This window comes from Capsella rubella, unplaced genomic scaffold (assembly GCF_000375325.1).
Source record: "Capsella rubella cultivar Monte Gargano unplaced genomic scaffold, Caprub1_0 scaffold_3, whole genome shotgun sequence".
NCBI classification, from domain to species: Eukaryota; Viridiplantae; Streptophyta; class Magnoliopsida; order Brassicales; family Brassicaceae; genus Capsella; species Capsella rubella.
This window is the reverse complement of record NW_006238921.1, coordinates 11518109-11532274: the sequence shown is the minus strand read 5'-3', so window position 1 is coordinate 11532274 and position 14166 is coordinate 11518109. Positions and strand designations below refer to the sequence as shown.

Here is a 14166-nt window from a genome sequence, read left to right as displayed (position 1 = left end):
TTTTAGATTTTTAGAATCAAAAGCCAAAAACTATTCTAAAAACTGTTGCCATTCAACGCCATAGTTAAAAATAGTCCTGGGTGTTCGGATATTCGGTTCAGTATGATTCGGTTTCGGATACTTTCGAATCTTGACTATAAGATCCATTCGGTTTTTTTGGAATTTCGGTTCGGCTTCGGTTCGGTTCCTTTCGGTTTTGGATCTTGAATAAAAAAATTGATCTAGGCCCTGATGGGTAACGACTGTTACTTTTGGTTGTAGAGACTTTGACTTTAAAATTTTAGCTGCAGAGAATTTGGCTGTAGAGACTTTGACTTTAAAATTTTAGCTGAAGAGAATTTGGTTGTAGATGATTTAGCTGTAGAAACTTTTACTGTTAAAATCTGATTGGTAATGCACGACTTTTAAAGTTGTGGCTGTTATTTTAATTATTATTATTTTATTTTAATAATAAATATAAATTATGCTAAAAATGAATTTATATAGCAATTTAATGACTAATTTTTGTTTATTAATGATAAAAAATTGTGAAATTTAAATAAATCATACTACAAGAATAAGAAATAAATAACTGAAGTTGTAGACATGAGTTTATTTAGTTATTATGATTTAAAATAATGGAAATATATAAAAACTATCGACTAGCCCACATAGCGTTAGCAATCTCATCACGGACACCTTCCATGTATTGTCTCGAACTAATATCTTCTTCCGTCACATTTGGAAGTTCTTCCTCATTTGGGGCACCTTCTTCTTCTAAGTCATCAAAATCGGGATCTTCAATATGTGAATTACGAATAAAATTATGGAGGGCCATTGTCGCGACAACAATTTTTCTCATCGTTGCGAAATTATACTTTGCGTCATCTCTCACGACTCGCCATTTTCCTTTCCATACTCCAAATGTTCTCTCAATAACAGATCGAAGTGCTGAATGACGGCGATTGAACATCTCTCTATAACTTCTTTCTTCTGGTTGGTTTCTGAAACCAGATAGGTGATATCGTTCTCCTCTATATGGACAAAGAAATCCACGACGCAATGCATATCCTGAATCTCCGAGGTAATATTTGCCATCAGGTGGGTGTGGAAAATCAGAATCACCTTCCATAGCGAGTGAGAGAACTTTGGCATCGTGGTTCTAAATGCATATCCTGAATCTCCGAGGTAATATTTCTGGTTTGGTTTTGACCGAAAAAATTCGGATATGTTCTGATATTTCAGAAATTTTTGGATTATTTTGGATATTTTTGAATATTTTTGGATTTTTTTCAGTTTTTTTGTTTCACTATCGGATATTTTTATTTTTTTTGGTCTAAAAAATAAAATATTTTAAGTATATAATTGTATTTTAAATATTTCGGATATCCATTCGGTTTTGGTTCGGTATGATTCGGTTTTGGATACTTTCGAATCTTGATTATAAGATCCATTTGGTTTTTTGAAAATTTTGGTTCGGTTTCGGTTCGGTCCGTTCGGTTCGGCTTTTTCGCCTAGGACTAGTTAAAAGTGTTATTTAGGCGATTAAATTCTTAATTGGTGTTGACAAAAAAAAAATCCTTAATTGGAGTTAAATTAGATTTTTCCCTTTTTATCAAAAATATTAGATTAACGCATATGAGCTAGTGATGTGAAACATCTATATTAACATTTTTGCAGCATTTTTTGAAAAAAACCTTGGTGTTGGAAGTTATTTACAAGGATATGCCATTGGCATTAATTATTTAGTTAAAGTTTTAAAAACTAATAATAATTATTTTTTAACACAAGTATTGGGAAATTGTTGTACCTCAAGTGATTTCCGAAGTTCAGCAATATTTTCAAACAGGGGTATTACTTCCAGAATGGAATTTCACACAGTTATGCTTACTTCCAAAGAAACCTAATCCCTCCCTTATGACTAATCTTCGTCCCATAAGCTTGCGCTCAGTGTTGTATAAAATTGTCTCCAAAATTTTATGCAATAGATTAAAGCAGTTTCTACCGGGGATTGTATCGGATACAGAAGGAGCCTTTGTTTCTGGAAGGTTAATTTCTGACACTATTTTGTTGGCTCATGAAATGGTTCATGCTTTGAATACAAATCCGCGGTGTAATGAAGATTTCATGGCTATTAAGACAGATATGTCGACGCATATGACAGAGTTGAGTGGACTTTTCTTGAAGAATCGTTGCTAAGGCTGGGTTTTGATATCAGATGGGTACAATGGATAATGAGTTGTGTACGGTCTGTTTATTTTTCTGTCCTTATAAATGGTTCTTCATATGGGTATTTCAAGCCAGAACGTGGAATACGTCAAGGTGATCCCTTATCACCTTTTTTATTCATTTTATGTGCGGAAGCTCTAGTACATATCATGAACAAGGCCGAGTTTGAGGGTGATTTAACGGGAATGAAGCTATCTCCTTCAAGTCCTTTGGTGCAACATCTTCTCTTTGTCGATGATAGTTTATTCCTTTGTCGAGCGAACTTACCGCAATGCTCGAAGTTTTTCAATGTTTACAGCTCTATGGAAGAGCTTTGGGAAAAGAAATAAACTTTCAAAAATCATCTGTAACCTTCGGCAAGAATGTTGATACGTATATGAGGAGGTTGCTCAGTTTATTCTCGGGTATTACACAAGAAGGTGGGGCTGGAAAATATTTAGGTCTCCCTGAGTGTTTTAGTGGATCCAAGAGAGAACTACTTAGCTACATTAGTGATCGACTGAGAGCTCGGTGTAGTGGGTGGTATGAGAAGACTTTATCATTAGGAGGTAAAGAAGTACTTCTTAAGTCGGTGGCGATGGCTCTTCCGGTCTTCACAATGTTTTGTTTTCGTATAACTAAGCACCAATGTCAGAAACTCACTAGTGTGATGTCAAACTTCTGGTGGAATGCAAGTGAGGATGCAAATAAGATGCATTGGGTTGCGTGGGAGAAGCTTTGTAGACCTAAAAATCATGGTGGTTTAGGGTTTAGGGAAATAGGACAGTTTAATCAAGCATTACTAGCTAAGCAAGCTTGGAGTTTGTTAAGCTGTCCCGAATCTCTTTTATCCCTTGTGTACAAAGAAAAATATTTTTCGGAAGGATTATATTATGCTTTCTTGAAGCAAAAATTGGGTATAGACCGTCTTATGCTTGGCGTAGTATTTTGTTTGGGAGAGAATTGTTGGAGAGAGGTCTAATAAAGTCTATTGGAGATTGTGCTAATACTTACATATGGGTTGATAAGTGGGTGTTTGATGGCAGCCCAAGGAGACCTTACCACAAGGAGAGATTTTTGGATATTAATTTGAGAGTTTCTTCTCTTATAACATCGCAGGGAGCTTGGAATCTTCAACTCTTAAATGAGTTTTTTTCCTCCATATGATGTTACTCGAATTATATCTTTCCCTCTGGCTGTGGAGTTCAAGGATCGTGATGTTTGGTCTTATACAAAATATGGTAATTACTCTGTCAAGAGTGGGAATTGGCTCATTAATCATGAGAGGGAGTCTGCTGCAGTTGACAATGGAGATACTCAGCACCTGAACTCTATTAAGGAGAAGGTCTGAGAGTTGAAAACAGAACCAAAAATCAAAATGTTTCTTTGGAGAACTTTATCTGGGGCTATAGCAGTAAGTGAGTGTCTTAGACTTCATGGTATCAACACGTTTCCACTCTGTCAAGTGTGTAAAGTGAAGGATGAAACAATTTCTCATGTTCTCTTTGAATGTATGCTGGCCGATCATGTATGGCGTATTAGTGGGCTGTTGGGAATCGGACAAAGCTTCAAGCCATCGATCTTAGAGAATATTGAGCTTTGTTTAAGCTTAATACATAAACCAGAAATTCCAGCACAGATGCGAGCAGTCATATGTGGCTACTTTGGGAGATTTGGAAGGCGCGAAATGGGATGATTTTCTCGAAAAGAATGTATGACCCTCATCTCTTATGGGTATCGACTTTGGAGGCCATGACGGAATGGTGTACGCAACATGATCGTACTGTGGCTGAGATTACTCCGGGTTTTGTTCATGGGATAACTTTACGACGGCTATGGAGTAAACCGGCTGTGGGGAAGCTAAATTGTTATTTACACTCATCTTGGATCAATGATACATCATTTTGTGGTGGAGCTTGGTTATTATGCAACCACATCGGGGATGTATTATATCATGCACGAGATTCTTTTTTGCCACGGACTAATCATATTGCGGCGGAGCTAAGTTGCATTTTATGGTGCTTATCGAGTCTGCATGATTTGAGAATTGACTCTTGTGAGGTTTGGCTGGATTGTAGGGCAGCATTGGAGGCGGTTTCTTTCCCTTCCGTTTGGCCTAAGTACCGTTCGTTAACTTCTAAGATATGGCAAGTGATACGGGTGATGCGTTTCTACCTTTCTTCACCGAAAGCTAATTCATTAGCTAGGGAGATTGCTTGCAGTGTAACAAGAGATGGACGGTTCAATTCGTATTTGGCACTAGGTGGTCCGGCTTGGTTGCATGACCGGATTGAAAGAGATAAAAGGGATAAAAGAGGTTCACGGTGAACTAATGGTGGTTTTGTTATGTTATTTTTTTATAAATTTTTCAGTTTTGACTTTTGATGTATTCCTTCTCTACTCTTTTGATATCAATAAAATCAGCGTTAAAAAAAAAAAAATCATTTTTAACAAAATCCCTAAAATCTCTCCCTAATAAATATAATATCATTTCTTATTTTCCATCTTTTCTCAAATATTTCTATAAAATCTTTATATAATCTTATTTGTTTTCAATTTATTTTATTACATAAAACATATGTATAATAAAAATACAAAATTTCTTTTGCATATATTGCAATTTGAATTTTTTTAAAGGACATATACTACAATTTGTTTTGGCATACGTACAACATCCCATATCGAGTATAATTTTTTAGATAATGGTTCAAAACCTTTATAAATAAGATTATAATCTTCTAACTACGATTGATGGAACTATAAACATGGGTTTAATTATTTGGGGAATATATGACGGGACGGGTTGTAAGACGGGAATGGTTGTTAACTACATATAAAGTTTAAAATATTTAAAATATTGAATCTATATAAAAGTTTCAGTGTTATTAATATTTTAGCTCTACACCAAGTTGATATTACAATATTATTGACGTTGCCATTTTTTTAAACATGAATTTATTTTTTTTTGGCGATTATATGACATGACGGGTATAACACGGGAAAGGTTGTAATATGCTTTCAATAAAATAGGATAATATTATTAATCTCACAGTTCAATACGGGTCATTTTACTATTTTTTTAACAACGCTGATATAAAACATGTATAATTAAACTGATTTAGTAATGTTTGATATTATGCAGTCTTGATAATTATTAAATAAACTCTAACAAAACCTATCAATTTTTAAAAACATGAATTACAAAGAAAATATTTATTCCGCAGTATACCACGGGTTAAAATCTAGTTGTTTACAAAAGTGATATAGCGTAATTCTATACGAATTCGTCATGCCAAATTATCTGCTTTTACGTCTAAGCTACGAGAACTCAAAGATAGAGAAAAAGAGAAGAATTCTTTCTCTATCTATCTTTATATTCTTCCTAGTATATGAAAGAGTTGCGCCGGCTACTCGTTAAGAAAAGCTACTTCTCTTTTGTCACCACTGTTAAGGACATTTTTGTTAGCAGTTTTGAGGCTTATTTATAATATGATTTAAGCCTTAGGGTCATTAATTATGTATCAAATTTAATATAATCTTTGTTGAAATGTAATAATTAGCCCAACTTCCTATACATCATTTAAAAAATAATCATATCCAAACGGTTATAACCAAAAACAACACATTCCACAAACAATAGGTTTATTTGAATCACTTGTTTATACCAACGTGAACTAGTCAGAGACAAAGACCACTCTGGTTCTCCATCAGCCTGATCTGAAGACCCAACCCTGGCTAATGCTTTCTTGGCCTACCAAAAGAAAAAAAAAAGAAGAAAAAAATTAGTAAAAAATATTAGCATGGTGATGGATTTGAAATCCAAAGTACATCGTAACAGGTTTATTAGTTTTACCTCTTTATCCCAGTTTGTAAGTATGGTAATGAGGGAAAGAGAGATCACTTGAACAACTAGTGCAGTTACAATTCCCAGCCAAAGCCCCTGAAGAAATGATATAGCACTACCCAATATTACTATGTCTGTCATTGATAAACTATATTGTTGTCTTGACATGGTCATGGATGAAGTACTCTATAACTACCTTCTTAACTCTTGTGTTGCACTTGAACTCATACATAGACATAGACTATACAATAGCAATAAGAAAATTCGAGAACTGTTTACCCGACCACCGAGATGTAAATGGAAACCAAGAAGTTGATTTTTTTCAGTTTTATTAGATTTTGACATAGACTATACAATAGCAATAAGAGAATTACCCGACCCAAGTATATTAGAAATGAAATGGTTAGATTTGTGTTATATTATGTGTGAAATTTGTGTTAGGTTATGATTTATGTAATTTATTGTATTAGGATTTGATGTTTGTATTAAATTATAGTTTCTGTTAGATAAATTTTATTGGTTGAAAATGGTTTATAATTTCGTGGCTTGTTCGTTGATTTATTAAGTATGTAAAATTTATGAATTAAATTATTATTCATTTCATTTACTGAATTTTTAATTATTATTGGAAGTAAATATAAATGAATTTAGTAAAAACTATCATATATTGTGATTGTATATAATTTATTTAATTTACATTTTAACAGTTTTTTAGGAACAATGGTAATTATGTTGATTTCTATCTAGTCACTCGACCCAAGTATCAAGGAAAACGGAGAACAAGACGATGGGTATAAGAAAAAGAAGAAGCATGAGAAGCTGGTGCGTTCATGGTTGAGATGCGGTCAAGGCATCCGTTTTTAGTTAGATTTTTAAAATTTCTGTTTTTTAAACAATTTCCTTATTTTTTTTTGTTTTAAACAAAATTCACTAATTATTTTTAAAATATTCAAAATTTTAATATTAATGAAGTTTTATACAAATAATATGAATATTTATTTTAGACAATTCTCAATTAGTTTAATTATTAAAAAAAATTTTAAAAAAAATTTGCTATCCGTCGGTATTCCGTTAGTAATGACAGAGATTTTTGGATTTTCAGTTCACGAGTTTTCATCTGAAATCCGACGGAAAAATGTCTTTGACGGATTACCGATGACACTTTACTGACGGATTACAGACAGAAGATTGATATTGTTATCCATTGGAAATCCGTTGGCAAATTGCCCATCAGAAACCCGTCGCTTGACAAAACGACAAACATATCAGTCAGTAATCCATGAGTTACAACTGTTTCCGACGGATTATACACATATTTGCTCGTCGGTTCTAAGTTGTTTTCTTGTAGTGCGACTTCGACAATTTCTACCCCATTCCCGTTTTTAGTCTGGAATACAAAATTTGCATGCAAAAAAACAAGATGTTTGCTAGGGAAGAATTAATAGCAATTTCCTCGCAAATAGCCTAGAGCGAGGAAATTGCGAGGCTAATTCAATTATCAAAATATAATAAAGCTTAAAAAGTTAAAAGTGAAAGTGGAGAAATTACACCAAAATATGATAATTATTTCTTAAATTCATTTATGCTTATTTTCTATAATAATTTAAAATTCAATAAATTAAATTAAATTACCAAAATTTTATTTTACGTACTTAACAATAAATAAATCAACTAACAAGCAAAAAAAAAATCTAAACGATACTTAATCCGGTTCTGTTTAATCATGGTCCAACAAATGGGTCATGCTGAATTTTAAAATATTGGTAAAAGCATTACTATTTCAAATATTTAAACATCAAAAAACAAATTGAAACAAAAAAAAAATTATCAAACTAATATGAGCTAGGTTATAAATTATATATCAAAAATATGTTGACAAACGTACGTGCGGATCTGAACCTAGTATGGTATAAACTGGAATTACAAAACAATATAGATAGAGGCTGAAATAACGTTCAAACTGTATCCAAATCGATTTACCATTTAAGAATATCTGAATATAATATAATGGCATTGCACTCGAAGCATATCTCCATTCATAAATCGTATTACTCCTGCAATCAAATCGCAATCGCACTTAGAACGGTTTGTCATTTGGGGCCAGACACAAAGATCACTCTGCTGCTCCGTCAGCTTGATCTGAAGGCCCAACCCTGGCTAATGCTTTCTTGGCCTACCAAAAAAGAAGATATTTAGTAAGAAAATATTAGTATGGTGATGGATTTGGAAATCCAAAGTAAATCGTAACAGGTTGTTCTGTCTTGCCTCTTTATCCCAATTTGTAAATACGGTGATGAGTGAAAGAGATATCACTTGAACAACTAGTGCAGTTACAATTCCCAGCCAAAGCCCCTGAAAAAAACGAATATAGCAGTACACAATATTACTATGTTGAACAGTCATATAGACTATATGATGTAGTCTATAACTAACATTCTTAACTCTTGTGTTGCACTTGAACTCATACATAGACATAGACTATAAGTAAATAAGAGAATTTGAGCACTGCTTACCCGACCACCGAGATGTAAATGGAAACCAAGAAGCAAACCCAAGGGAACTCCAACAAGATAATATGAACCAAGATTCACACAAGCTCCGATCTTTTGCCATCCACATCCTCTAGCAACTCCTACAACCAAAACAAGAGAAAAGTACCAGTGTACAGATATTAAGATTGGTAAAACAGACAAAGCCAAAGTGCACAAAAACATAAACAATTGTTCCTTAACTTGCAAGGAAAGTAACATAAGGTTTTTTCTATTCTTTTTTTCCGAAACAAATGTGTTAAGAACCTGACATAACGCATTTGAAGATGCAGTTCCAGAACAGCTTGCTGTGAAGATCAGGAAGCTGCATCTGTTCAGACGCCTGAGACCACATCAGACGCCTGGGATCACATCAGACACTTGAAGTTGCTGACATGGAGTCGTGAGATGACGTGGCAAAGCTTAAGTGGATGGAGTGACGTGCTAAGGAAGATTTCTTGCTTGGCAGCAAAGATAGAGACGAATTGCGTGTGAAGATATGGTGAATATTCTTCACATCAAATAAGGAAAGGATAAGCTTGACAAGCAAGCATATTCCGTTTCCGTGAGACCCTCGAAGATCCTAGGGTTAGGGTTTCGAGTAGTGAGTATAAATAGTCTAGGGTTTGGCCACGAGCCACTTTGAACACTTTAGACTCTTTGTACGTGATTGTAAACTTCGAAGCTAGCAAAACAAAAAGCTGAGAAGGTGAGTGTTTGTTTTCTCTTGGGACTACACGGGTGTAGGAGAGATAGGTTTAGTGCTCGTTCTTTAGTCGGGTTCAATTCTATTGGGAGGAATAGATTGAGTAAGAGCCGAGACAAAATTGTATCCTAGGAAAAGATAAATTTTGTTAATAAAGATCGAAGGAAAAAGCGTTTGCTTGGCGCGTTCCAAGCGTAACTGTCTGTGTGTCTCTCCATACGTTTTCATTTGGTATCAGAGCAGACGCCTGATAAAAGATCTGCTATCTTTTCAACAGGTGAGATCCTGCAACAGAGGGTATGGAGAAATCACAGCACTACGTTGCTATAACTAAGCCGTTTAAGTTGGATCCAGAACATTACGGGTTCTGGAAGGTGCAGCTGAGACAGGACATTCCGAGTGCTGATCTTGATGCCTGGATAGCTGTTGAAGATGGATGGACAGCCCCTGAGAAAACAAACGAGGCTGGAGATGCTGTTTCGAAACCCAAGAAGGATTGGACTGCAGAGGAGAAACTTGCAGCAAAACACAACGCAACAGCTCTGTCCTTAATCTTCAAATCGCTGCCTGTGAATCAGTTCACCAGAGTTCAGGGATGTGAATCTGCAAAAGAGGCATGGGATATCCTTCAGGTCACCTTCGAAGGAACCAGCAATGTGAAGAGAACCAGACTTGACATCTTAGCATCTGACTTCGAGAACTTGACTATGGGAGATAGTGAGACTATTGAGGAATTCAGCAGCAAGGTGAGTAACATCTCTCAAGAGGCTATAGTGTTGGGAAAACGCTATAAAGATAAGAAGTTGGTTAAAAAATTTCTCAGAAGTTTGCCAGAGAAGTTTCAGCCACATAGGTCTGTAATTGATGTCTCGTTGAATTCTGATGAGTTGAAATTCGATCAAGTAGTTGGGATGATGCAGGCATATGAGCTACAAGTTAAGAAAAAGGAGCAGGCGAGTGGAAAAACTTTCGCACTGAATACTGTTGAAACTCAGGAATCTGCAGATGATGATAAAGTTGGTATGCTTGTGAGAAAGTACTTCAAGAAAATGGAACGAAGTCAGCAACGTGGGTCTGCAGTCAACAACAGATCAGGGCAGCAGAAAGAATTCAAGAGGAGTGATAAGTCTGATAAACAGTGTATTGAGTGTGAAGGCTATGGACACTTCAAGGCTGAATGTCCGAATATGAAGAAGAAAAATGCACTGAAATGTTATGAGTGTAAGGGCTATGGTCACACCAAGGCTGAATGCCTAGGAAGAGACTCCAAAGAGAAATCATATGTGACTTGGAGTGAGAGTGATACTGATGAAGATGAAAGAAAAGGAGAAGTGCTAAACAATTTTGTGGCATTTTTGGGTATCATTGAGGAAGACGATGAGAGTGTTGGTGTGACAGCTCAGGAGGATGTTAATCAGGTCGTTGGTGATGAATCAGAGGATGATGAAGAAAATCTTCCAACTGAAGAACAAGTTGCTCTTTTGATCAGGAGTCTGATGAACAAGACAAAGGAGATCGCTGATCTAACCACTGAAAGAAATGAACTTCAATTGAAAGTTTCTATGATATCCAAGGATCTTGAAGCTGAGAAAGTCAAGTCGCAGGGTCTTGAGAGGCAGTTGGCGGATCAACTCAGAAACATCAAGATGCTGAGCAAAGGGACTAAAGATCTGGACAAACTCCTAACTGTGGGACGAACGGTTAATGTCAACTGGGGTTTAGGGTATCAAGGTGAAAACTTCAATGATATAACTAAGTTTGTTAAGGCAGCTCCGCAGTCAGCAGAAGCTACTCAAAGGAAGTCTGTTTCTCAGAAGAATCAGAGACGTGTTGTGTCCTCATCTAATCAAGAACAATCAGCTCACGGTCGTAAATCTAAAATGGCTCCTCGTGAACATGTTCAGTCAGCTTACGGTTCTGTGTTTTGTCTTCAGCGTAGCAGAAGAACAAGTTGTTGGTATTGTGGTAATCTGAATCACTACAAGGCACAATGCTATGGATTTTTGAATCGTGTGTCTGCAATGATGCAGCATCAGCGGTATCACAGGGATTCTAAGAATACGAACAGAGTTTACATTAGAAAGGAAGATCTGTACTGCAATGTTGCTTACACTGCTGATGAACAGGAGTCAACTCATGAGAAGTGGTATTTTGACAGTGGATGTTCAAGACACATGACTGGAGCTCAAGACAATCTGTCAGAGTTTGAACAGGTTTCAGCAGGCAGAGTTTCTTTTGGAGATGGTGCAAAAGGAAAATTCAGAGGAAAAGGTACCACAGTTGGTGAATCTCAACCAAGCTTACATAATGTGTTTCTGGATGGACTGAAGGCCAATCTGATTAGCATCAGTCAATTGTGTGATGAGGGTCTGGATGTAACATTTACCAAGGCCAACTGCAAGGCTGTGAATCGTCTAGGACGTGTTCAACTTGAGGGACAGCGGTCTGGTAACAATTGTTACATGTGGAGTTCAGGTAATCGTTGTTTTCAAGCAGCTGTTGACTTTCAAACTGAGATGTGGCATAAGAAGTTAGGACATCTGAATGTTCGTACGATGTTGAGGCTTGCACATCAAGAGACTGTTAATGTGGTGTTTGATGATACGTCTTTTCGTGTATATGAAGATGTGCCCTCAGTAACTAATGCTCCTAAGGATTACAATGAAGGAGTTGTGGGGTATTAATCAAGTCCAGAGCAGGAAGTTGATGATGGCTCCGACGCCGATGAAGACACTGCTGAGCCTCTACCTACTCCTCAGGTGCATAAGAATCATACCTCTAATGATATTATAGGTACGATTCAGGGGGGCAGAGTTACTAGAGGAAAGAAGATCGACTTAAAGCAACTCGCTGGCCAGAAGCATAAGAATGTTGCTACTGAAGTTCCACAGATGGCGGCGGTTGTGCAGTTTGCTTGCTTTGTGTCAACCATGGAGCCCAAGAATCACAGAGATGCTCTTGTTGATGAATATTGGACGGCTGCTATGCAAGATGAACTAGAGCAGTTTGAACGAAGTGATGTCTGGGAGCTCAAACAACGACCAGCTGATGTCAATGTTGTGGGTACTAAGTGGATCGTCAAAAACAAGAGTGATGCGCATGGATGTATTGTTCGCAATAAGGTGCGGTTGGTTGCTCAAGGATACTCTCAGATAGAAGGCATTGAATTTGACGAGACCTTTGCTCCTGTAGCAAGACTGGAGTCCATCAGGTTTCTGTTCGGCATGGCATGTGCTCTGAATTTCACATTGCATCAGATGGATGTTAAGAGTGCCTTTCTAAATGGAATTCTCCAAGAAGAAGTGTATGTAGAGCAACCTAAAGGATTTGAGAATCCACAGCGTCCTGATCATGTGTACAATCTAAAGAAGGACAACGGACTGAAACAGGCTCCAAGAGCTTGGTATGAGCGTCTGACAACATTTCTGATCAAACAAGGATACGTGCGTGGGAATGTAGACAAAACGCTGTTTGTGTTTCAAGATAACAATGGTGTGATGTTTGTTCAGATATATGTTGATGACATTGTCTTTGGATCCACATGTCAGCCGCTAGTTGATCAGTTTGTGAAGAACATGACTCAAGAATTTGAAATGAGCATGTGTGGGGAGTTAAACTATTTCTTGGGGCTGCAAGTGAAACAATCAGCAGATGGAATATTTGTTTCACAAAGCACCTATGCCAAGAATCTAGTTGAATGTTCTGGTCTCGCTAAGAGTAAAGAGGCGAAGGTTCCAATGAGTGTGACTGACAAGCTCTCAAAGGATGAAGCAGGAGAGGATGTTGATGAACGAGTTTACAGAGGAATGATCGGGAGTCTGTTGTACTTAACTGCCAACAGACCAGACATCTGTTTATCTGTTGGAATCTGTGCTCGGTATCAAGCCAAACCAAAGAAGTCTCATTTGTTGGCTGTTAAGAAGATCATCAAGTATATCAAGGGGACTGTAAATCTTGGGATATACTACACCAAGGATACAACCAGGAGCTTGACAGGCTACTGTGATGCTGATTGGGCTGGTTCATTGGACGATCGTAGAAGCACAAGTGGTGGATGTTTCTTCATGGGCAACAACCTGATTTCATGGCACAGCAAGAAACAGAACAGTGTTTCTCTGTCAACAGCAGAAGCCGAGTACATTGCACTGGGAAGCTGCTGCACTCAACTCATGTGGATGAAACAAATGGTTGCTGACTATGGTATGGATTCTGAAACTCCTTTAATTCATTGTGATAACCAAAGTGCAATCAACATAGATAAGAATCCTGTTCAACATTCACGTACTAAGCATATTGATATTAGGCATCATTTTATTCGTGAACTTGTTGAGGCGAAACTGATTGTGGTTGATCATGTGAGTACAGAATTTCAACTGGATGATTTGTTTACTAAACCATTGGATTTTAATAGATTCGTGAATCTGAGAAAATCCATTGGGATTTGTGAGATCTAACTTTCTCAGTGAGGTGTGCTGATCTAAGACAGGGACTAGAGCAAGAACAGACCATGGAAATCCTAAGAATGAATAGAAGATCAGCATCCTGTACTTCGGTTTAAAGAGAGTGGAAAATAGCTGCTTGTCATGCCAACTCTTGTGGACATTCCTGTAAAACGTTGTCGTGATAACGGAGGTCAAAGAGCTGAGGAGAGGTGGAAGTGTGCATGTCACGAGATGTACTTGAAATTGTGATACATCAATAAGTCAATTCCAGTACTCTATTAATGGAGCTCTGAATATGCTATTGAAGACATGCACAAGGATCAGTGGTTGAGAAGTCAAGTGATATCACTGATCCACAAATCAGAAGGTTTAACAGAGGCTTGGTCAAAAATCAACGTTCTGAGAGAAGGCTCTGCCTGACTGTTAAATCATAGCTCCACAGGTAGTGTGTTAAACAAA

At 36.9% G+C, this 14166-nt stretch overlaps 1 protein-coding gene across 1 annotated transcript in view; it reads right to left on the bottom strand.

The window, feature by feature from the left end:
• Positions 1-5743: 5743 nt before the first annotated feature.
• Positions 5744-14166, bottom strand: part of LOC17891283 (protein DETOXIFICATION 17) — a 13002-nt gene continuing 4579 nt past the window's right edge. Inside the window, exons 6-9 of the mRNA XM_006300090.2 lie at positions 8545-8674; positions 6041-6127; positions 5853-5938; positions 5744-5756 (exon numbers count right to left, since the gene is read on the bottom strand). Coding sequence (XP_006300152.2) covers positions 5744-5756; positions 5853-5938; positions 6041-6127; positions 8545-8674 — 316 coding nt within the window. The remainder of the gene's footprint in view (positions 5757-5852; positions 5939-6040; positions 6128-8544; positions 8675-14166) is intronic.